We start from the raw sequence: 25235 nt of genomic DNA, 5'->3' as shown, positions 1-25235 counted from the left end.
GAGAACAATATCACATCAACACATTAAATTCAGAAGTTTTCAGATACTCATAGTGTTTGAGAACTGCAAATTTAATTCGTCATATCCTGTAAAGACTTTATTTTATTCTAACCAATTATTTTTAATTTTAGAGCTTTCATTTCCATTCTGATTTCAGTTTCATGCCAGAATGTAAATTTTAATGACATAATATGCAAATCTAAGTGAGTTCGAAATCAGCAGCATTTTTAAGAGTTTGTAGTAGGACAGTTAGTTCTGAATTTATGGACGCGTGTTTGAAGTAGCTTTCTATGTCAATAGTTAGTACTTAGCCACTCTATTTAGATTATAATAATGTTCTAGATTCGGCTTTGCTGTGTGCAGTAGATTTAGAGGTTTACTTCAGTGATTCTCAACCTTTTTTTTGTAGCGGCACACTTTTAACGATTTCAAAATTTGGCGGCAGACAAAGAAAAAGATAAGTTTTAAAAGTTGTTTACTTACCTAATAATAAACTGTGTAAAATAGTTTATGATAATAATTTTGAATTTAAACTAAAATAATATGTACTACAAAAACAGCAGTACGTTTATTAAGGGATGAATTACAAGTTAATAATACGAATACGTTTAATGAGAAATTTGATCTTGATGTTTTTGATAATTTCATTTATATTTGGTGGTAAAAAGGAGAATGCTACTCTCATATTGTTTTCTACATTTAACAGTCTCGATCTTTTTTATCGTTTCTATGTTGGTTAATACTGAAAATCCGAACTCGCACAAATAAGATGCAGGAAACTGTAGTAATATAACTGTAATTGTAATGAGGGTTTTTGGCAACCATGGGATAATCGCATCTAATGTTAATTCAAAATGAATTAATTGACTCTTCCGAATATTTTAAAATTAAATCTCGATTATTAAAGCGAAGTTAGTTCTTCCTCTTTGTTCAAAGTTAATTCAAATGCAGAAGTCTTAGGAACCAAAATCGGTTTGGATACCACAATTGGCACGCTTATTAATGTCTTAAAAACCGAATTCCGCCAATTCTCACGTGCACCGCATACTAGGATTAAACCCATTATAAGTTTTACTATATGCATTTCTAAAATTTGGCGGCACATGTTAAGAATTTGGCGGTTCACAAAAGTGCCGCGGCACAGTGGTTGAGAATCACTGGTTTATATAAATAAGCCGGTCATATAGCCAATCTTATTTTATTGTGATTTTACATCTTATGTTTCTATTAAATACTGTTCACTCATTTCATCATCAAACGCATCATGCTTCTTTCAATTTCAGTCTCGGAGAGTTGAAAGACTAGCTCTGAGGTTCTGATTATATACCAAAAGCACAGAATACTTAAGGAAGAATAAGTGTTTGCTCATCCATAATCCTTGAGAAATACAGACTTGGAAATAGATCAGCAACAAATGCGTCCTGTCATACAGATGAAAGAACTATAAAATGCTGCAACAGAACATTATAGTGATTTTCCCATATCCCCCATAGTTAATTTGCGAGTTTTCACCCTCAGATGAAATGGTAAAAGCAATCAACTTCTGAACAAATTCTGTTAAACATCTGACAGGGACCAATGTTCTAATTGCTTTAAAAAATAATTTCGGGAAACGCTTTAAAAAATAATTTCGGGAAACAAATGCGTCCTGTCATACAGATGAAAGAACTATAAAATGCTGCAACAGAACATTATAGTGATTTTCCCATATCCCCCATAGTTAATTTGCGAGTTTTCACCCTCAGATGAAATGGTAAAAGCAATCAACTTCTGAACAAATTCTGTTAAACATCTGACAGGGACCAATGTTCTAATTGCTTTAAAAAATAATTTCGGGAAACGCTTTAAAAAATAATTTCGGGAAACAAATGCGTCCTGTCATACAGATGAAAGAACTATAAAATGCTGCAACAGAACATTATAGTGATTTTCCCATATCCCCCATAGTTAATTTGCGAGTTTTCACCCTCAGATGAAATGGTAAAAGCAATCAACTTCTGAACAAATTCTGTTAAACATCTGACAGGGACCAATGTTCTAATTGCTTTAAAAAATAATTTCGGGAAACGCTTTAAAAAATAATTTCGGGAAACGCTTTAAAAAATAATTTCGGGAAACAAATGCGTCCTGTCATACAGATGAAAGAACTATAAAATGCTGCAACAGAACATTATAGTGATTTTCCCATATCCCCCATAGTTAATTTGCGAGTTTTCACCCTCAGATGAAATGGTAAAAGCAATCAACTTCTGAACAAATTCTGTTAAACATCTGACAGGGACCAATGTTCTAATTGCTTTAAAAAATAATTTCGGGAAACGCTTTAAAAAATAATTTCGGGAAACAAATGCGTCCTGTCATACAGATGAAAGAACTATAAAATGCTGCAACAGAACATTATAGTGATTTTCCCATATCCCCCATAGTTAATTTGCGAGTTTTCACCCTCAGATGAAATGGTAAAAGCAATCAACTTCTGAACAAATTCTGTTAAACATCTGACAGGGACCAATGTTCTAATTGCTTTAAAAAATAATTTCGGGAAACGCTTTAAAAAATAATTTCGGGAAACGCTTTAAAAAATAATTTCGGGAAACAAATGCGTCCTGTCATACAGATGAAAGAACTATAAAATGCTGCAACAGAACATTATAGTGATTTTCCCATATCCCCCATAGTTAATTTGCGAGTTTTCACCCTCAGATGAAATGGTAAAAGCAATCAACTTCTGAACAAATTCTGTTAAACATCTGACAGGGACCAATGTTCTAATTGCTTTAAAAAATAATTTCGGGAAACGCTTTAAAAAATAATTTCGGGAAACAAATGCGTCCTGTCATACAGATGAAAGAACTATAAAATGCTGCAACAGAACATTATAGTGATTTTCCCATATCCCCCATAGTTAATTTGCGAGTTTTCACCCTCAGATGAAATGGTAAAAGCAATCAACTTCTGAACAAATTCTGTTAAACATCTGACAGGGACCAATGTTCTAATTGCTTTAAAAAATAATTTCGGGAAACGCTTTAAAAAATAATTTCGGGAAACAAATGCGTCCTGTCATACAGATGAAAGAACTATAAAATGCTGCAACAGAACATTATAGTGATTTTCCCATATCCCCCATAGTTAATTTGCGAGTTTTCACCCTCAGATGAAATGGTAAAAGCAATCAACTTCTGAACAAATTCTGTTAAACATCTGACAGGGACCAATGTTCTAATTGCTTTAAAAAATAATTTCGGGAAACGCTTTAAAAAATAATTTCGGGAAACAAATGCGTCCTGTCATACAGATGAAAGAACTATAAAATGCTGCAACAGAACATTATAGTGATTTTCCCATATCCCCCATAGTTAATTTGCGAGTTTTCACCCTCAGATGAAATGGTAAAAGCAATCAACTTCTGAACAAATTCTGTTAAACATCTGACAGGGACCAATGTTCTAATTGCTTTAAAAAATAATTTCGGGAAACGCTTTAAAAAATAATTTCGGGAAACGCTTTAAAAAATAATTTCGGGAAACAAATGCGTCCTGTCATACAGATGAAAGAACTATAAAATGCTGCAACAGAACATTATAGTGATTTTCCCATATCCCCCATAGTTAATTTGCGAGTTTTCACCCTCAGATGAAATGGTAAAAGCAATCAACTTCTGAACAAATTCTGTTAAACATCTGACAGGGACCAATGTTCTAATTGCTTTAAAAAATAATTTCGGGAAACGCTTTAAAAAATAATTTCGGGAAACAAATGCGTCCTGTCATACAGATGAAAGAACTATAAAATGCTGCAACAGAACATTATAGTGATTTTCCCATATCCCCCATAGTTAATTTGCGAGTTTTCACCCTCAGATGAAATGGTAAAAGCAATCAACTTCTGAACAAATTCTGTTAAACATCTGACAGGGACCAATGTTCTAATTGCTTTAAAAAATAATTTCGGGAAACGCTTTAAAAAATAATTTCGGGAAACAAATGCGTCCTGTCATACAGATGAAAGAACTATAAAATGCTGCAACAGAACATTATAGTGATTTTCCCATATCCCCCATAGTTAATTTGCGAGTTTTCACCCTCAGATGAAATGGTAAAAGCAATCAACTTCTGAACAAATTCTGTTAAACATCTGACAGGGACCAATGTTCTAATTGCTTTAAAAAATAATTTCGGGAAACGCTTTAAAAAATAATTTCGGGAAACAAATGCGTCCTGTCATACAGATGAAAGAACTATAAAATGCTGCAACAGAACATTATAGTGATTTTCCCATATCCCCCATAGTTAATTTGCGAGTTTTCACCCTCAGATGAAATGGTAAAAGCAATCAACTTCTGAACAAATTCTGTTAAACATCTGACAGGGACCAATGTTCTAATTGCTTTAAAAAATAATTTCGGGAAACGCTTTAAAAAATAATTTCGGGAAACAAATGCGTCCTGTCATACAGATGAAAGAACTATAAAATGCTGCAACAGAACATTATAGTGATTTTCCCATATCCCCCATAGTTAATTTGCGAGTTTTCACCCTCAGATGAAATGGTAAAAGCAATCAACTTCTGAACAAATTCTGTTAAACATCTGACAGGGACCAATGTTCTAATTGCTTTAAAAAATAATTTCGGGAAACGCTTTAAAAAATAATTTCGGGAAACAAATGCGTCCTGTCATACAGATGAAAGAACTATAAAATGCTGCAACAGAACATTATAGTGATTTTCCCATATCCCCCATAGTTAATTTGCGAGTTTTCACCCTCAGATGAAATGGTAAAAGCAATCAACTTCTGAACAAATTCTGTTAAACATCTGACAGGGACCAATGTTCTAATTGCTTTAAAAAATAATTTCGGGAAACGCTTTAAAAAATAATTTCGGGAAACAAATGCGTCCTGTCATACAGATGAAAGAACTATAAAATGCTGCAACAGAACATTATAGTGATTTTCCCATATCCCCCATAGTTAATTTGCGAGTTTTTACCCTCAGATGAAATGGTAAAAGCAATCAACTTCTGAACAAATTCTGTTAAACATCTGACAGGGACCAATGTTCTAATTGCTTTAAAAAATAATTTCGGGAAACGCTTTAAAAAATAATTTCGGGAAACAAATGCGTCCTGTCATACAGATGAAAGAACTATAAAATGCTGCAACAGAACATTATAGTGATTTTCCCATATCCCCCATAGTTAATTTGCGAGTTTTCACCCTCAGATGAAATGGTAAAAGTAATCAACTTCTGAACAAATTCTGTTAAACATCTGACAGGGACCAATGTTCTAATTGCTTTAAAAAATAATTTCGGGAAACGCTTTAAAAAATAATTTCGGGAAACAAATGCGTCCTGTCATACAGATGAAAGAACTATAAAATGCTGCAACAGAACATTATAGTGATTTTCCCATATCCCCCATAGTTAATTTGCGAGTTTTCACCCTCAGATGAAATGGTAAAAGCAATCAACTTCTGAACAAATTCTGTTAAACATCTGACAGGGACCAATGTTCTAATTGCTTTAAAAAATAATTTCGGGAAACGCTTTAAAAAATAATTTCGGGAAACGCTTTAAAAAATAATTTCGGGAAACAAATGCGTCCTGTCATACAGATGAAAGAACTATAAAATGCTGCAACAGAACATTATAGTGATTTTCCCATATCCCCCATAGTTAATTTGCGAGTTTTCACCCTCAGATGAAATGGTAAAAGCAATCAACTTCTGAACAAATTCTGTTAAACATCTGACAGGGACCAATGTTCTAATTGCTTTAAAAAATAATTTCGGGAAACGCTTTAAAAAATAATTTCGGGAAACAAATGCGTCCTGTCATACAGATGAAAGAACTATAAAATGCTGCAACAGAACATTATAGTGATTTTCCCATATCCCCCATAGTTAATTTGCGAGTTTTCACCCTCAGATGAAATGGTAAAAGCAATCAACTTCTGAACAAATTCTGTTAAACATCTGACAGGGACCAATGTTCTAATTGCTTTAAAAAATAATTTCGGGAAACGCTTTAAAAAATAATTTCGGGAAACAAATGCGTCCTGTCATACAGATGAAAGAACTATAAAATGCTGCAACAGAACATTATAGTGATTTTCCCATATCCCCTATAGTTAATTTGCGAGTTTTCACCCTCAGATGAAATGGTAAAAGTAATCAACTTCTGAACAAATTCTGTTAAACATCTGACAGGGACCAATGTTCTAATTGCTTTAAAAAATAATTTCGGGAAACGACAACATGCAGAAAGTACCTTTGTAGAAGCGTCAAAATGGTGCAATAATTGTTTCATTTTACATTCATTTCATTGTTGTCTCTTTATGAATATCTCAAAATATTTTGAATACCTCTCATAAATAGATCAATAGAATTAATCAGAATTTTGGAAATACTTCGAAAACCTTAATCACTTTACCTCTACTGCATTGTAAGAAAATCTGGATCAATCCCGGCTTTTATTTCTAACGAATTTTTTAAAAGTTTCAAGGATATTTCAATAATTTTGTATAATTTATAAATACACTATTATTTTTAATGCAACTTAAACATCTGAGTTTAGGATTCAAATAGCAAAATATAATAGTGTTTAATATGGTTATCGTAATTATACATCGTATATTTCGATAAAAATTGTAAGTGTTTGTAATGAAATGTAATTTAAATTCTTATTCAAATAATACCAAATCTAATGTGGAAATACAAGTAGTAATAAAAAAGGCTGAAATATAACTGACTGTTTCTGTTTTTTTTTTTTTTTTTTTTTTTTTTTTTTTTTTTTTTAGTTCTAATTTTGAACAATATTTGCTTTTATATGGAGGGTTCAAATAATAATTGTTTCTCACATTTTCCATAAAACTTTCATTAAATTTCCACTCAGGCTGGATATGATTTCTGCTGGGTGTAAAAATCATCATTACTATAAAAGTGGCATCAATATTTTCTAATAGTCAATGATAGTGAAAATAAAAATCAAATTTTCTAATGTTATGTAGAGTCATTAGGTTGAGCAATGCTCTTGCCGGGACTCGAAACTGGGCCGAAACGAATGTGCTACTGTTACATCATGAAGTCATGCTGGAAGGAGAGATAAAATACCTTATGTATTCCCCATTTTAAACGGCGACTAGGGATTAGGAGATCGAATCGTTAAATCCTTTTGGTGACGAATCTACCACCTTTTAGTTCGGGAACCATTTGTAGTTATTAGGGTTTTTTTTGGGAGGGGAAGCAGAAGAAGTGAAACCGTTCAATGCTTCGCCGGGACTCGAACTTGGACCTCTCAAATACACCTCGAGTATGCTTCGAATTGCACCACAAACGCATGCGGAAAGGAGGAATAAAATGTCTTATATACTCCCCCTTTTAAAGGGCGACTGGGGATTAAAAGACCTAATCGCCAAATCCTGGTGGTGACAAATTATTTTTCACCACATTTTTAGGTCGGGAATTAGGTTTCTTGATGCTGGAGACCTAAAAATGAGCATTGCCCTCACCAGGACTCGAACCTGTAATTCTTGAATACGCACCGAATATGCTACTGTTACACCGCGAAGGCATGCTGGAAGGAGGAAGAAATACTTAAAACCTTACACCTTATACTTAAAAACAGTTAAATTACAAGCAGTTGCCCCAAGTAATAGAAGCAGGAATGCTTGGGGATGGATCTTTAATAAATCTTGCTTTTCTACTTCTGTCTCTTAGTGATAAGTTTAACTATATGCAGTTTCTTAGGTAAATTGTTTCTTGTTTAAATATCTACCCGTGTTTATAAACTACTTGTAGACTATAAAATTCCGTCAACAATTTTACAACTTAATTACCGGGAATTACGCATTTCAAGAATTTTAGAGCTTAATTGCCGGGAATTATGCATTTCTTTATTAAACACAATTACATGAATTTGCGTTCATAAGTCTCATATTATATTTTGAGCATTTAAAAAACCTGGATACAATTCCGATTGCTTCATGAACGATACCACTAAGCTTTCTTGTTTCGAATTTTTTTATCAATTTGTTTTGCTTTTATTTTCAGGCTATTTCATGTACGTAAGAGCAGACGCAAAGTGGAAAAATGGTAGCAAGGCTCACTTGGTGAGTTTAAAACAAGAACTCACTGACAAACGCTGCTTTAATTTTTGGTATCACATGTATGGACCAGATGTCGGCACTTTGAATATTATCATCAGAACAGACACTGGGAATACCACTGTATGGAGAAAACGCAATTCCCAAGGCAATACTTGGAAGCCTGGAATGCGAACCATCCGCAGTAAAGATCCCTATTCTGTAAGTCTCTCTTAAGTCTAACTTAGTAATCCTCGTAAATTGTTCATAACGGAACATCTAAACGTTTGGTGCTGATTTATGGGATTTGTGCTCATGTTGTTTTTGATAGATACATTATAAAACGGTTGCAGATTTTTATAACTGTTTATGATCATGTTATAGTACGTTATACAAATTTCTTTCAGTCTAGTATTTCCTAATTGTTTTTCTGTGCTATTTATCTTAGAGATCGGCCATACGGTATAGTGGTTAGGGGCATTACACGAGAGGAGAGAGCACCAAGACCTGGGAGTTACAAGGCCACCTTACACGGTTTATTAATGCTCCAACCTCTAGTGGCCATCCGAGAGGGCGCCACTGTCCTCTGCCAATCTCCCCGGGGGTTGACTCAGGCGAATGCCTGGGAAATACTGGTTAGGATCTGTACCTAGGCAGTCTCAACCACGGGGTATATAATTTGGCTTCACAGGACTAGAACCCGAGTATTGTACTCAGGTTGGTTCAGGCTTGGCAAGGACCGTACTGGTACTGTTATGTTTGTTCCTTCGGCTGTGGTGGAGCTAGATCGGATAGCGTTGACCGAATCCCCGGGGGTTTAACCCCATTCAGTTCTCGTGACGGGGACTGACAGAGTGGACAGAGCGCTCATATCTAAGGTGTTTCGCCAATGGAGTGGTGCCCGGAGGCAAACAGACTAAGTTCTTTTTCATATCTATGATTCGTTCTGGCCAATGCTTTGTATAAAGCCGGGCGGGGACTGCGGGGGTTGCGCCGCGAGGATGAGGTCCCTTGGACCATACATATCTCAACTCCGTATGGGTCTGCAAGTTGGACCTGGGCAGGAGATCTATGTTGTCTGGTGAGTCTGTCCTCTGCCAATTTCCCCGGGGATGACTCCGGCGAACGCCTGGGAAGTACTGGTTAGGATCTGTACGTAGGCTGTCTCAACCACGGAGGCATAATAACAGACTTCACAGAAGGCCTGAGGGCTCTCGGGATAGAATAAGGCTCGTCAGGGACCGTACTGGTACTGCCTTGTCTGCCCTTGCTCTGTGGGGTCACAACATTGTGAATTGATCAAGGGCGGGGCGGCATTAATTCCGATAGGCGCCTATAAGGTCGCATTAGGACGGAAGCTGTCTCGTACATTAGCGTTCTCCTCTGCCAACTCATGAAGAATTTACACGTCAGACACCGTCCGTCCCCAAGTGTTGACCAAGGGGCGCCATCTACTCGGACAATCAACGATATCTAACCATGAAAAGTCCGCACACCCAAGGGGAAGACTAAACAGTAGAAGTATGGTCCCTGGCCAAGCCTGAACCTACCATCAAATAAACGATGTCTCTAGTCCTGTTAAGACTGATTATTTACCCCAGAGATCGAGGCTGTCTAGACACTGATCTAGCCAGTTTGCTGGATAGAACCCCGGGTCTCCTACCATAAAATGGTCCGTTCCGGAAATTCCAGCCCAATCGAACCCTAAGGATGGTGTCTGACATAATTAGTCCAGGCGAACCTGGTTACCAGCGGCGGCCACGAGGAGGCCTATGTCGGTCTGGAATAAGAGAGGCTATAAGGTAGAACTTCACTATCCCCGCAGCTGCATTCATTCTCAGAAGCTCCAGATCGAACTCCGGGTCTCCTCCCATAAAATGGTCCGGAACCGACTGCGATGTCAAAGAGAATCGAATCCTGGAGGAGGCATGGTTTTAACTGTCCGTGTCTTCATAGGAAACAACGATGGCCGCCTATAGGTGCCTCCAAAATAAAGTGTCCAGTACTTCTGTGCTTAATAGTGGCCAAGCCTAAATCGGCTGAGTGCCCGCCATTAAATAAAAAAAATTAAATTTATCTTAAAGACTGATAGCGTTTGTGTTCTTCGTAATCTACTTTCTACTTTATTATAAAAAGTTTTACACTCAAAGGACTTTTTTTCCAGATCGTTATTGAAGGTATAATTGGCAGTTTTACAACACCAGCTATAGCCATAGACGACATCGAGGTATATGAAGACGAATGTCCTCATCCAGGTATGAGTCTCATTTAAATACATTATTGTACAATACTTAGAAATGTACTACTTTAATTATCAAAGTCTTCTCATAAAATCGAAGCATAACAATCTTACTCAAATTCTTAAAATTATTTTCTTAAAATTTCTTAAAATTGTATTTCTTCTCGTAATTTTTCATTTAGATGTGCGCTGTATGACTACTGTTTCATTTAAGTAACAGAATATCTTTTTCGCGTCCTCTCATTCCCTAAATTAAAATTACTATTGACATAAATGAAAAATTCATCTCGCAATGATAAATCTCCAGATCGAAAATAATATTAAAAGTGAAAAACAAAAAGAACAAAAAATATAAGATAAAAATATTTCAGCTTTTAAAATTACGCCCAAAGGCTTTTTTTAACGTTTTGTGTGTTATCTTTATTTATTAAATATCACATTCTTCGCCCTTAAACCATAAAATTCAGTTCAACAGCAATATCGCAAAACAATTTTAAAATGAGCACATCTTTATAATTTCCGATACACAGTCTTGCTTGCTGGAGATAATTTTTTTTTTCAATGCAGAGTTGCCACTGTTCGCATTGAAAGTGTCGAGTTTGTTAACCAAAAATTCGTTAAAGTTTTACAAAATATGAAAGAGATGATAAAACAAATTCCGAATTTCGAATTTGTGCTTCCAAGTTCGGATGGAGGATTACATTATTCAAAATTTGATGGATCTAGGTACCATTATTTTATTAAAATGCGAGATACATACATGAATTTATGCAGATGCTTCATTATTTAATTTCTTTAAATATAATACTGAGCTCTAAAATTTGGTAGCAACAGTTTAAAAATTGAACCGAAAATTATAGTGAATCAACACAAAATGCCAAAACGAAATTAAGGGTCTTTCTGGGAAAATTGTCCCTTTGGACAAATAAATAAAAGCAAAAAACCTAACGGAAAACTAAAGAATTATCACAATGACATCACTAACGATCAGCGTTCGGTTAAACTTCCGTTGTCTGTTCAAAATAAGTTTTGTAAGTCTGTTCAAAATGTTTTACATTGATTTGCAAATTGTTCAACCTTGTCACCTTCGAAGTATTCTATTCATCGATTAATATATCGCTTAGAACGCCGTTTCCAGTTTTTCTAGCAGTCCTAACAAGCATTTTTCTTTTTTAGCCCGAAGGGCAACAGCCCAGAAGAGCTATTAATTTAGTTTTAGCGTTTTGCTGTGATTCCCTATAAATGTCGGTTCACTTTTCAAATTGTTGACAGCAAATATTAGAGCCCTGTATAATATTTAAAGAAATTAAAAAATGAAGAATCTGCATAAATGTATACATGTTTCTCGCATAGTGATAAAACAACGGTACCTAGAGACCTCAAAATTTGAATAACATAATCTTTCACTGAATATGAGCATATGGAAGCCGTAATTTGCATTTGAAATTTGTTTTATTATCGATTTCATATTTTGTAACACTTTAACCAATTTTGGATTAACAAACTCAACTATTTTAATTCGAGCAATGGCAATACTGTATGAAAAAAGCAACATTTTTTATCTCCAGCACGCGAGACTGTGTATCAGAAATTCTAAAAATATGCTCATTTTAAAATTGTTTTGGTATATACCTGTTGAATTGAATTTTATGATTTAAGTTAGAAGAACATGATATTTAATAAATAAATCTAACACAGAAAACGATAAAAAGGGCGTAATGTAAAATCTGAAAACTTTCAGATTTTTATATTTTTTTATTCATTTACTTATTTAATTTGCTTGAGATAGCATGAAATATTTTTTCTAGTAGGTTTCAGCAGTTCATGATAACACCAACTATTGAGTGTTCACTGTTGTAGAAAAAAAATTACAATGGCCAATATCTTCGATGATAAAAATGATATCCAAAATATTTACGATCCTTTTTATTTAACCTGCCGAATTTTCTCTCTATGCGGAAAACCTTTCCAGCTTCTTGAAAAAAAACTGAACTAACTTTTATTTTCAATACCAGACGATTCAATCCACTTCTTATCATCATCGAATATTCTTTTCGTGAAATTTTATCTTCATTTGCAAAACACAGGAGTTCATGACAAACTCCAATGCGACTGCCTTTCTGATCCTAATCCAGACGACGTGGGATGAATTTTCCACCATTCGACGCGTTTCTAGTTTCTTAGTTAAAATGAGATATGATTCAGTTTGAAAAAGGAAATTGTCAGTGACTTCTCGTATATTGAGTTATTAATTCGAACTCAGAATATAACGAATTTGAGCTACATGAGTTTTCCCACTTACGTTGTTGGGAGCCCAGAAGTCATAATCTATTGATTTTCGTCCACTTATGAATATTTTAAGCCCTCGTTTCTCAAATTCTAGGGTGTGGGGACATGGAAGTAAAACTTTGCGTGACAGATAAAATCGAATCACTAACTTTAGATCGAACCCGAAATCACTAACTTTAGATAATAATTACTAACTTTAGATAATTACTGATACAATAATATCTTTAGATAATTTATTTCTAATATTTATTATTCTAAGTCATTCAATTTCTGAAGCTGGATATTTCATACAGCTATGGAAAAGTTCATAGAACCTGCAATGAAAATGTTGACATCTCGTAGATGTGATAAAAAAAGGAAAATTAGATAAATATGTTGTCTCTTTCCAATAACAGAATGAAACGTAGAATGGAAGACATAGCAGATAATATAGTTGGTAATTCGCTTAAAACATTGCATTTTGTTTTCGCTTCAAGTCGGACAATGGCAATTTAATGTGTTTCTCGAGATATGATTTTGAGAATATATCTAAGGAACAATTTCTGCTTTCAAACCACTGACTACAGGAACAACAAAGTACTAACCTATCTGACAATGGAAATTTAATGTGTTTCGCGAGATATTATTTTGAGAATATATCTAAGGAAGAATTTCTGTTTTCAAACCACTGCCTACAAGAACACGAAAGGACAAACCTATCGGGCAATGGCAATTTAATATGTTTCTCGAGATTTGATTTTGAGAATATATCTAATGAAGAATTTCTGCTTTCAAACCACTGCCTACAAGAACACGAAAGGACAAACCTATCTGACAATGGCAATTTAATGTGTTTCGCGAGATATGATTTTGAGAATATATCTAATGAAGAATTTCTGCTTTCAAACCACTGACTACAGGAACAACAAAGTACTAACCTATCTGATAATGGCAATTTAATGTGTTTCGCGAGATATGATTTTGAGAATATATCTAATGAAGAGACTGACAATTCCACGCAGACGATTTTTTATAGCAAAACAAAATCTTCTATAAATGTGCATACAAACTCTGTAAAAGTTAAATCTACATCTATTAAATATTAATAATAACAGGTAACCTATTATTAATAACAAATCCAGCTCACACATATCTTTTAAAGCAGAATTTAAGAGCAGGAACGAATTATCCTGCTGAATACCAGAAAAAACATCAAAGGATCAAAGCAGAATTTTCTCAATTAATCGAATTAGATATTTTGTGTGATAAAAATTACACGTTATGCAATTTGAAATGTTTCTCATTTCCGTACTAACTATAAGAACATTGAATGATATTGCAAGAAAACTTTATTTTCATTTTGACTAAATTTGCTTCGTTAAAATAAATTCGAATGCCAAATATTATTTCATTTAGCCTTTTTATGTTAGTGTATTAAAATACATTTTGATGTAGCGTAGCAAAATTCATTTTTTTCTCTAAAACAAGTTCTCATTTTGATTTCTGTATAAATAAAACATACTAATTGTTTATGCCCTAGTTGCTTGCGACTTTGAAGCAGATTTCTGTGAATGGAAAACCGAAAACTGGATTTTGCAAGTTGCTGAAAACAATATTCCTTCAATAGATCACACAACAAATACAAAAACAGGTAAGTGTATCTTTCTTAACGTATTCAGACAAATAAAGAACTTTTCATATTTCTTTATACATTTTATGTTGAATCCTAAATAGCTAGATTAAATAAGGTTTAAATAAAAGATATTAAAATATAAAACATATCTAGATTAAATATATACTAAATATCTAGATTAAAGAAGATTTGAATCAAAACAATTTGAATTTATTTTCAACCCTATTTATTTTTAATTTGAATTTATTTTTAGGCCAAATATTTTTTATTGTAAAATAATTTAGGGCATTTTATTGATTTTCTTTCTGCTTATTTATCACAATATATACTGGTGTGCAAAAATTAAGGACGAGACGGTTTTTTCAATATAACTTTGTACAAAAGCTTTCCAAATCAACACATTTAATGCCTTAAGATCCCCAATACGTAAGGACATGAGTAATGTAAGCAACACTTACTAAAAGAGAAATCAGAGGGATAAAAAGAAGCTTTATTGAAAAAGTAGCATGGAGCGCAATCCGACTGAAGACCGAAACATCCCTGTGATGGGTGTCCAGCAAGAAACATTCGGTCTTTAATAGGGGATATGATCTTCCCTGACTGCTAGACAGGTTTCACAGCGTCTGCCCATGCTGAGAATGAGGGTGTCAATGAGTTGTTGAGGCATTGCTGCCCTTTCGCCTTGCAGCGCCAATCGAAGCTCCGGAATCGTTACTGGTGGTAAGGTACGAGCTGCCAAGCGTCTGCATAGAAAATCCCATACATGCTCGATGAAAATGAGATCCGGATATCGTGCCGGCCAATCCATACGTTCAATATTCTGATTCTCTAAGAGCTGTTCGGCAGCTACTGTGCGATGACATGGTGCATTGTCGTCCATGAAAAGGAACTGCGGACCCATAGCGCCTCTAAAAAGACGCACGTATGGAAGAAGAATCTCTTAACAATAACGGGTCCCGTTGACTGAACCTGCGTCGAAGATGTGAAGGTCTGTACGACTACCAAGCATGATGCCTCCCCAAACGAGAACACCGCCACCTCCATACCTGTCCCTTTCAATGATGTTCGAGGGATGATTGCGGCTTCCCCGCTCTCTCCAGATGAGTATGCGATGAGAATCCCTACTCAGACTGAATCTGCTCTCATCCGTAAAGAGTACTCGTCCCCATTCATTGTCTCTCCAATTCCGGTGTTCCCGGCACCACAGAGAACGCCTTCTCCGATGGGCAGGCGTTAGAGGTACACACCGTACAGGGCGTCGTGCAAACAGATCACCACCGTGCAGTCTTCTGGCCACGGTAAAACGCGATATCGGTCGTCCAGTCGCCTGTGTCGTGTGTCTAGGGATTTCTCCTGCTGTCTGCCGCCTGTTTCTTCTGACCTGTAAAGCAATATCGGTCATCTGCGAGTGTGGTTCCTCGTGGACGACCACTACTAAACCCCCGGATAGCTGTTCCTGTAGTTTGAAATTGTCTCCAAAGTCGTGAAACGATGCTGTGAGCAATTCCGAACTCTTCAGCCACACTTGTCACACTGCGGCCTTCCTCCAACTTCCCAATGATTCGACCTCGGATAAAAGCATCCAGATGTCGTCTAACAGATTGATTATTCGCCATTTCTCGCTGAGGCAGCAACTCGGTGTGATTTTAACTCCTATACGGCGTGCAATCTCTTTGCCAGAAATACTGATCTTACATGATCTTACACCGACAACATGCTTTATACTACTCAGACACTCCCCCCATTACGTCTACCTGCATATCGGCGCATGTGCTACCGTACATCACCTTACTTAATCTCCTGATTGGTTTTTCTGTTCGCTCTGCCTCTTCGTTCAGCTGATATGCTAATTTTTCGACTTCGTCCTTAATTTTTGCACACCAGTGTATTTGTGGGGTTTTACCTTTTTCCCCAAATTTCTTCAGCGCTCACGTCATGCCTCGATTTCTCCTCCTGGCGCATGCTCTTCGGGACTGCAACAAAAGCAGTGAACGTTTTTCCTTCCTTTCTGAAAGTTTGCTCCGTTCATCGCAAGGATTGATATCATTCTAATATTATATATACATTTTGATTTTATTAAAGAATTTATCCTTTATAAATTGATGTTATCCAGATACCAAATATTTTAACAAAAATAATGTAAAATATAAAAATATTTTTTTGTGTGAAACAGCATATAAAAGAATCGTTTTTCTACAAAAATAAACATTATTGTTTATCGAAACGCGTAGCTTCTTTATATTTCAACTGAAACAGTGAAATTTATTTTTATTTACGCAAACAGGAAACACATAATCTATTTCTGTGTAGCTAGAATTTAAGAGAACTTTTATTTATTTATTTTTAAAGTTTTATTTACTCGTTGATTTATTTATATATCATAATGATAAAAGGAACAATATAATATATTAATTGTTTTACGTTTAAGACCTGTAGGATTTTTAATGTTTAAATTAAACCTACAAGGCCGTATATATAACCTGGCAAGGCTTGAAATACTTTTATGGCGTCTTTAAGAAAGTACATAAACATGCGTATCGAAATATGTCCAAGAAATTAAGGCAATATATTAAAAGTACATAAATCCAGATGTAAATTACCAATGGTTTGGCATTAAAATCCAGAATATAACTTTCTTGTGACAGTTTTGGGAAGTTTGGGCTTTCATAGCCAAATCCGGGTAGGTCAGTGGGTTAAAAATTAGTTTGCTGTATTAAATTAAATTAATTTATTACCTTCCTAAAAAACACATACTTTTCTATACTGCTTTTTATACCCTTCTAGTTAAGAAAAAATTAAAAGCTTCGAATAAATTAACTACCTTGATTTTATTTCGTCTAGAAAAACAAGTGACCTAGTAGTTCTAGTTTCAGATATCTCTTATGCAAATAATAAAGATATACTTTAAGTGCTTATTTATGCGGGTGTTTCAAGAAATCGGTTACAGACTTTCAAGAGAGAGATAGAGTACACCTAGAGGATGGAAAAACACACAGCAATGCATGGTCGGAAGCTCTTACCTGGAGCGATAGTAACGATACAAAACACAAGAAAGGAAGGACCCTAACAGGATGAGAATATATGTTTATTATGCTTAGTGCAGCGGAAACCAATGATTAAGAACAAAAACAGACGATTGCCATCAAAGAAAATGTTTGAAATTGCGTCATATCTTCAACATGGGATCGGCAGGGGTGGTCCGGTATATTGAACAGGAAGATTGCCAGTGCCTCCCAACTGCTATATGGTTAGCGACGCTGATTACTGTGCCGAAGGACCCGGGTTAGAATCTCGGAGAAGGCATGGATGTTTGTAAATGTATAGTGTCGTTGCGGCACCCTAAATATGCGGCGAGCCCAAAAGTCCTCTCGCGTGGTTTCGTGGAAGCGGAGAGAAATAGGAGTCCCTAGATCCCGTCCTCCCGGGGTGTTCTCTATCAAAATTGGAGGCGGAACTGGGTAAATCACACTGCCTCATAGTGCTCAAGGCTGTTGCCAACGACAGGCGTAATCTTGCACTTCCTTCACGAGGAATTTCGTGGGCTTGGGCTGATGTTACTGTCAGACAAGTGAGCATAAGTAACAACAACAAGATCGCCAGACCATGCTTGCATTGACTGATACGCAGTTGCATGGACCTCCGACCTAAGGTTCTACACCAATCAGAGTTATATGTCCATGCGACGGAAAAGAATCTACAATCCACCGCCAGCGGCATTCACTGAATCAATGATAGTAATATTACAATGCTAAATTGACAGTGTCATCTATACAATAATTGTTACATAATAATCCGTATGAAAATAAATATACGATCAATTAATAATTACATGGTCATGGATAGGATCTATGTTGTGGAGAGTGGAACTTATATATTAACGAGTTTTTAAACCTATGTCATCTTCAATACATCATAATTTCATGTTCTTATCAGTTACACACCTAATGATGTGTGTCCGTATTATTTTTGCAGTTATCCACAGAGTAAGCCAGTCACATCAGTTCAGGCAATTGATAGTTCCATCGCCCAAAGTATATGATGTTGTGTAGGCTATTCTATGTTCACTTTTGTTAAGTTCATCGTTCAAGTAAATACTACTTGTCCACTTTGATACATCATAACTTCGTGTTCTTAACAGTTAGCGCACCTCATTATGTGCGTCCATAGAAATTTGCACACTGTGTCGCAATTATCCACAAGACAAACATGAAATTGCATTCCTCTGGGGTAAGTCAAGACACTGGTGTACCAAACCCCGGGTAGAAGTTCTCAGGAACTTGTTGCACGTATCGTGGCTGTTGCTGCGGAAGTCCGGAACATAATACGCATAACAGGGTGGGGGAACACAATAATGTTTCTCCACCCTGTTCATGTACATCCTTGTCTGTGTTTTGTGTTGTCACTACCGTCCCAGGAAATCTTTTCAACCATGCACCTGCTATGTGATTTTTCTCGTTTAGGTGATCTCTATCCTTCCTGAAAGTCTGTAACCGTTTTGCTGAAACACCCAGTATATTAATATTTTTTTCATTCAGGGAAGTACGCTGCATTAAATGGAACTTCTGGCAGATTAATAAGCCCGGATTATAATTACACAAAGAACGACTATTGCCTCAACTTCTGGTATTTTATCGAGGGCGATCGGAGTACGAAACTGCAAATCATGAAATCTGAACTTACTTCTAATGATGGTGAAAGGGTAGTGTGGACAGCCACAGGTGAACCAAATGTCAATGGCCAATGGGAACATTCCAAAGCTAGCATTACACAGCTCAGTAGCGGAGATTATAGCGTAAGTCATTCATTATTTTTATTATTCATAATTTAAAGAACTGAATTTATTATTTTTTATTAATCGCTTTGTCTTTTAATCTGTAAAACCATATTAAATTTGAAAGTTAGTTAATCTTATGCTTTACAAAATAGCAACGCACTGGAGCCATGGAAGTTCAGAGTATTTTATTAGTAAGTCTGCTCCATATGCAATGAAAATGAAGCCATGAAACGTCACGGTATGACGTCACAACTTATCATATCCGCTGCCAAATGCGATCTTCTGGTTGGCTTTGTCTTCATTCTAATCGGTGTTGTCTACATGTCAGCTACTTATCATTGAATGTGTATAAGTCTCCCGTTCTAGTATTAATACTTACCATAAATGATTTTCTACTTAGCACACAAACAAATCATAAGGATTGCAAATAAGTGTTTTCAAATGCAATAAAATCTAGCTACATGAAAATATGAAAATATGTTAACTTACTTACGACCAGTTGAGTTGCTGTGCCGCCTGTTAGATGACTATCAGGATTGGTACTCAACTGGTGGAGCATTTTGTTGTCACTAAAGCCCAGCTGAAAATTTCTATGGATCATTAAAACTTCTAGCGGAATTTACGTAGTTACTTCGGAAGATGGGTATTTGTGAACAGTACAGTGGTTGTTAAGGAGAATATGTCAAGACTGCGCTGAATGAGGATTTTAGCATGCTGTATGCATTGTGATTCTGAATTTACAGAGAACATTTACTCTTGAAGTTAGTGGTAACATGGATATAACAAGTTATTAAGATGCAAAATATTCGTACAACTTTTTTCAGTATCACAGAGAGCAATCAGTAGTTACACCTCAAAACGGTAAGAACATTAAACACATTGCACTACAAAGCGCATCTAAACAGCAAAGCTCGCATGAAGATCTCAGTAATCTGAAATCTACTCATAACTGAAAAATTGAAAAACTAATGCTATCTCCGGGTTTCTACAGTTTTCGCTCGACTGCTGAGAAATCTCTAGTGTCATCCATTTCTCGAAATTACTGGAAGACATACATGGTTAAAGTTACATATAGGGACCGGATGCGTTTACAGTTACACATAGGGATCAACTACAGTTATTCAGTTACAATACCAATTATAGTTATGCAGGGACTGAACAAAAATGTCTCCAAATGGTCGCCAAGTTTAAGGACTTTAGGCGATTTCTCGTCAAATTTCGCGACGAAAATTAGTCACCAAGACCGTCGCCATCTTGGATATATGTCGCCAATTTAGCCAGATAGTCATTTACCTCAATGTTAAATGGACTTGCCCTTGTAATCTTATTTTTCTGGAAAAAACTTCGTTTTCTTCAGACTTTTCATGTTATATTATACAAAAGATAATACAGTTTCACATATAATTTCATTAAAATTACTTATAAACAAAACTCGTAACAATATGTACTCTGTTACTGAAGAATAATTTGAAATTTGTAAGATCTACTTTTTTTAGCTATCATGCAATGTGTCTAGATCTCAAAGTTGAACTCGGGGAATTCTCGCATAGACATGAAGGTGAATACAAACCGGAAAGTGTGTAAAAAGACCTTTTTGCTAAGCACAACTGTATAACAGAAAGGCAGTGACTTCATGATCACAATAGCACCCACCACTTGCGGTAAGAACTTAAAAATAATTTAACCTTTAAAAGACGGGTGGCGTAAGAATCGGCCAGAGCTGCAGTGTCTCAAAAAGACGGCTGTGGCCGAAATATCGGCTAGCGAATTCCCCTCCCCCCATCCTTCAGGTTGCTGAGATAGTCATTGTCCGAATAATCTCCCTTGCCACTTATGCGAGATGACCCTCGTGCCTCCCAACTGTGGGGTTTCGTAAACTCCCTTTCGTTTCCCTCAGCAGTGAAATCTTAGCAGTGTTACATTAGTATTAATTTCACCAACTTTTCAATGTCATTAAAAATGTATTTTTCCTTTATATTTCCAATTTTTATTGTAAATTTGTATTTAATATTGCTGTATGAAACATGCAAAATGCGATGGAGTGCAATGCAATGAAAATATAATGAATAAAATCTCTGTTTTTAAAGTAAAGGAAAATAATTAAAAAAAACGCTAAAGGATAAAATGCTTTTATCCTTTAGCGTTTTTTTTTTAATTATTTTCCTTTACTTTAAAAACAGATAAAAGGGATAAGATAAAAGGGCTTAAGATAAAAGGGGGGTGGAAATGCACTTGGATTTCCCGTCTTTTTAAGTGAAACCTTTCCAAACTGCCCCGTCTCTTAAAGGTTAACAATGAATTCAAAAGCTAAGAGCTAGTGCTAGGCTACACAATTTAATTTAATCTAATAGGCTGACGCAGCAACCTACACCGGCGATTAACTAAACCGCCAGAAGGCGTAGCCGCTACTACGATTAAAAGCTAGAGGACAAAATAGCAAACGTGTGCTACACTAGCGAAATCACGCTATGTAAAACTTTCTCCTTTCACTTGTTTAAATACTCTCGTTCACCTTCTTAATTCGTATTCTGGCGTAGAAATGCGAGGGGAAAATAAAAGAATTTAGAAGAAGATGCTTAAATCAAAAACTCCTTAGAAAACTAGGCGAACCCTACAAGTTCCACATACCAATATCTAAAAATTTTTAACTCATTCTCGTTTCTTTTGCGAAATCACGATAGCCCCCCTTTTTTTTATTTTTTATTTTGTTCTGTAAATATGGTTTTTATGAAATATACGGCAATTTCTTAAAATTCAAAAACGCATAACTTTCATTCTGAGGGGCAGTGCAAATCTACAGAAGGAAAGAAACAGAGAGATGAAACTCCAAGAGAGATTTGAAATAAAAATCACATCTTGAATAATTTCTTGCCATCATTTAGCAGGTTCTAAGCTTGCTATCTGCATTGGCGTTTAGTATGCATTAGGAAGTACACAAATATTCATTATAATTTTTAAAGCTTAAACTTTTATTTGCCCTCTTTGTAATGCATGTCTGGATGCATCTCTTACAAGATGATGCTTTTTCTTTAGCCCCACAGAGTTTAATCCCAAAATAATTTTCCTCGGATATTCTTGATATAACCAATGTATTTCTTACCATCACTAACAAGCACTTCATATTTGTTTAGATCGTCATTTCCGGATCTAAGAAGAATGAAAGTACAATTGTTGCAGTAGACGATGTTGCTATAGAAGATGGAGTTTGTCCTCCATATGGCAGTTGCAATTTTGAGAGAGATTTTTGCACGTGGAAGAATTTAGATCCTCCTGTTAGCTCAGGTCTACGGTGGATTCGAAATTCGGGGCCTACTGCCAAAGGACCTTCGGTTGACGTTACAACAGGCACTACAGAAGGTGAGTCACCAATTTCATGTGTGGAATCGCGTATAATAATTAAAATATAAACTAGAAAAGAAATCAATCTGCTGGTTAGAATTTTTGTTTAAGTGCCATAAGTTATCTGATAATGTCTAAATGCATCGAATGTTAAAAGAAAAAAGTACAGAAAACTTTGATAACGAGGCTATAGAGGGTGTTTCTTCTAACCAATCAAAAAGTAAAGTTCATTATCAAGTGGAATTTGAAATTCGTTACGCATAACTATTTCATAAAGTGAAATTTATACATATACCTGTATTATATCGTAACAAAACTATTGGTCACAAATGTAAGGAATGTTAGAATGCTTCAAAAGAAAAAACCTTCATCATTTAAGGTGGGGTCGAAAAACAGAGGCCAGGCCGAGAGAGCACATGCTTGGTGAAGATGGAGAACACAATACAGGTAAATGATTAAAACACAAAGAATCTTTATGACTGAAAATTTTGCAACAAATGTCCAAGGTTATCAGCCGCAATACAAACGCCCCATCGGAGACGGAGCGAATCACACATACGTTGGACTATTCCTGACATTTCACGAACGTCTGCAAGCTACGATGCTCAATCGGGCGACAAGATCGTCTAAAGTCTCCATGGGCATCTCGTAAAAGAAGATTTTAGCTGTGCCCACAGCATAATGTAGACAAAGAGAGAGTTCCATCGTAGCCATTCCATCTGTTCGGAAAGACAATATCCAGATAGTTTCTTACAAGCTTAAAGAAATTTAATGGTGTTCCATTGCACTAAAACTCAGTATTTTTCGAAGATATGCTGGTGCGTTTTTCAGTAAATCCAGCAGGATCCGCTGAAGGAAGATGTCGTACTTCTGTCCGTCTAGGCAATCTGATAAAATCCAGGGGCCAATTAAGTGATCGTGGATATTTCTTGCTCACACATTCACTAAGAACATTTTTGGCGTCATATAAAACGTGTAGTATGCATATTTAATTATGGCCCACACATGATATTTGTGCGTATTAAATAATCTGTCACATGTTACCGCAGCCTAGTCCAGGATTGCCTAGACGCCTTAATTTGTAATGCCTAAAAGTGTAAATTTTTGCCTAAAAGTGTAAATGCGGTATGTTCTGTCACAAGAACCATCGTGCGCATGTTACACATTGTGAAAAACTAGCTTTATTTAAGGCCTGGACCCGCTCGAGATAATAACGGTGTAACCTTTCTTCACTCAACGCACACCGCCGAACGAGCCTATGGCCAAGAGTTGCCTGTATAAGCGTTGAAAAGTTCTCCGATCGATTTCTTAGCCAAGAAGCGAAATAGGAAGATAATCTTTGTTTTTCATTAACCTAATTATGGCTTAGATAATAAATTATAGCATTTAGCTAAGTTGTAGTGGTGTATTTTAAAACCAATGAAATGTTTTATAAAACATTTAATAACAAAGTGTAAAGATCTAACAGGAATAAAAGATGTCATTGAGTTTTATGGTATTAAATCCAGGAAAACTTGCAATGTTATTGACAAAATCCTTTTGCCATATAGCTTAGGAGATTAGAATTGCTCTCAAAGAGAGATGTAAATGAATGATAAGCTTCATAGTACGAGAGAAGCTACTTAAAACACAAAAAAGAAATTAAAGAAAAAGAAATGATTGCAGCGCTACCTAAAGCACTGGTGAAACTAAAGATGCTGTTCGCACATTTTTTGACGATTTTGGTTTGCTATAAAAAGTGTCATCTGTTTGGAATACTTTTTAGCAGCAACTATATTTTTGTAAATTATCTTCTGCTACTTGACATCATGCAAAATGGCGCTTTTAGAGAAGTAATGGAACATGGAAGGCAATGTTTGTGCTTTTTCCGAAAAAAATATTAATATCTGTTTATTAAACAACACTGTAAAAGCCATGGTATTTCGACATCTAAGGCTATGACAGGTAATATAGTTAACAAGGAAAGGAAAAAAGAAGCGTCAAAATTTGGCTTCAAGTGGGAAAATTGTTCCAGGTACATATCCAAGGAAAATATCCAATGTTTTGAATGTTGTAAGATAAGATAAAGTAAAAGGACAGTTGCAAAATCATTTAAATGCTCAGTGTACACTGTAAACAAAGCGATTAATGCTGATTTGAATCTTAAAAAGGCGAAAAAATATAATGGACATCTCCTTTCTCCACGACATATCGGTGAACGCGCTGAAGAATTCTTTATGAGAAACATTTATCCCAATAAAAATAAAAGACTTCTCACAGTAGATAAATCTTGGGTGTTTTTAAATAATGCAATAAAAAGGATATCCATTTATTATGATCAAAGAGGAAAAAAAATCTTAAAACTTGGTACTAAGAATAAGATAAAGTTTCTTAAGGAAATTTATGATTGTTGCTTTTGTTTTCTTTTCATATGACAGCAAAATAAAAATATAGTGGAGAGAAATGTTACGATCAACTCTACATATTAGCAGGAACATATTTTACACCTAATTTTAGATATAAAATTGAATCTATTTACCCAACATGCCATCAGTCAGTAGAACTGCATCAAGACAAAGCAAGCAGGCACACTTCAAAATCCATTGTTAATTTCCTGGAAAAAATGGTACAAGAAACGAATGTCGAGGCTATATCCTTCGCTCATATCGCTACTAAATCTCCTGATGTATCACCCATGGATTTGTTTTGTGCTTTTGGACATTTAAAAAGCGAACCAATGGATATTTAAAACGTGAACCAATGGACAATTAAAAAGCGAACCATTAAAAACGAGACTAGAAGAGAAACACGCTAATTTGACAATCAAAATCGTAAAAACAACCTTGTATTTAGCGTAAGTATATTGAAACACTCAATCGATTTCGAGGGCAGCTAAAGGTCCCTCCTCATCAGGAGA

At 35.6% G+C, this 25235-nt stretch overlaps 1 protein-coding gene across 2 annotated transcripts in view; it reads left to right on the top strand.

Annotated features, from left to right (window-relative positions):
- The window catches only part of LOC118194239 (MAM and LDL-receptor class A domain-containing protein 1-like), a 458361-nt gene that overhangs the window by 258874 nt on the left and 174252 nt on the right, over nucleotides 1-25235 (top strand). For both annotated transcript variants that reach the window (XM_085827015.1, XM_085827016.1), the window contains 5 exons: nucleotides 8055-8308; nucleotides 10251-10341; nucleotides 14134-14244; nucleotides 18762-19018; nucleotides 22132-22357. In XM_085827015.1, the coding sequence (XP_085683141.1) occupies nucleotides 8055-8308; nucleotides 10251-10341; nucleotides 14134-14244; nucleotides 18762-19018; nucleotides 22132-22357 (939 nt within the window). The remainder of the gene's footprint in view (nucleotides 1-8054; nucleotides 8309-10250; nucleotides 10342-14133; nucleotides 14245-18761; nucleotides 19019-22131; nucleotides 22358-25235) is intronic.

This window comes from Stegodyphus dumicola, chromosome 11 (genome assembly GCF_044657685.1).
Source record: "Stegodyphus dumicola isolate Sdum_Otavi_A_Nest chromosome 11, ASM4465768v1".
NCBI classification, from domain to species: domain Eukaryota; kingdom Metazoa; phylum Arthropoda; class Arachnida; order Araneae; family Eresidae; genus Stegodyphus; species Stegodyphus dumicola.
This window is presented reverse-complemented; position numbering and strand designations above follow the sequence as displayed.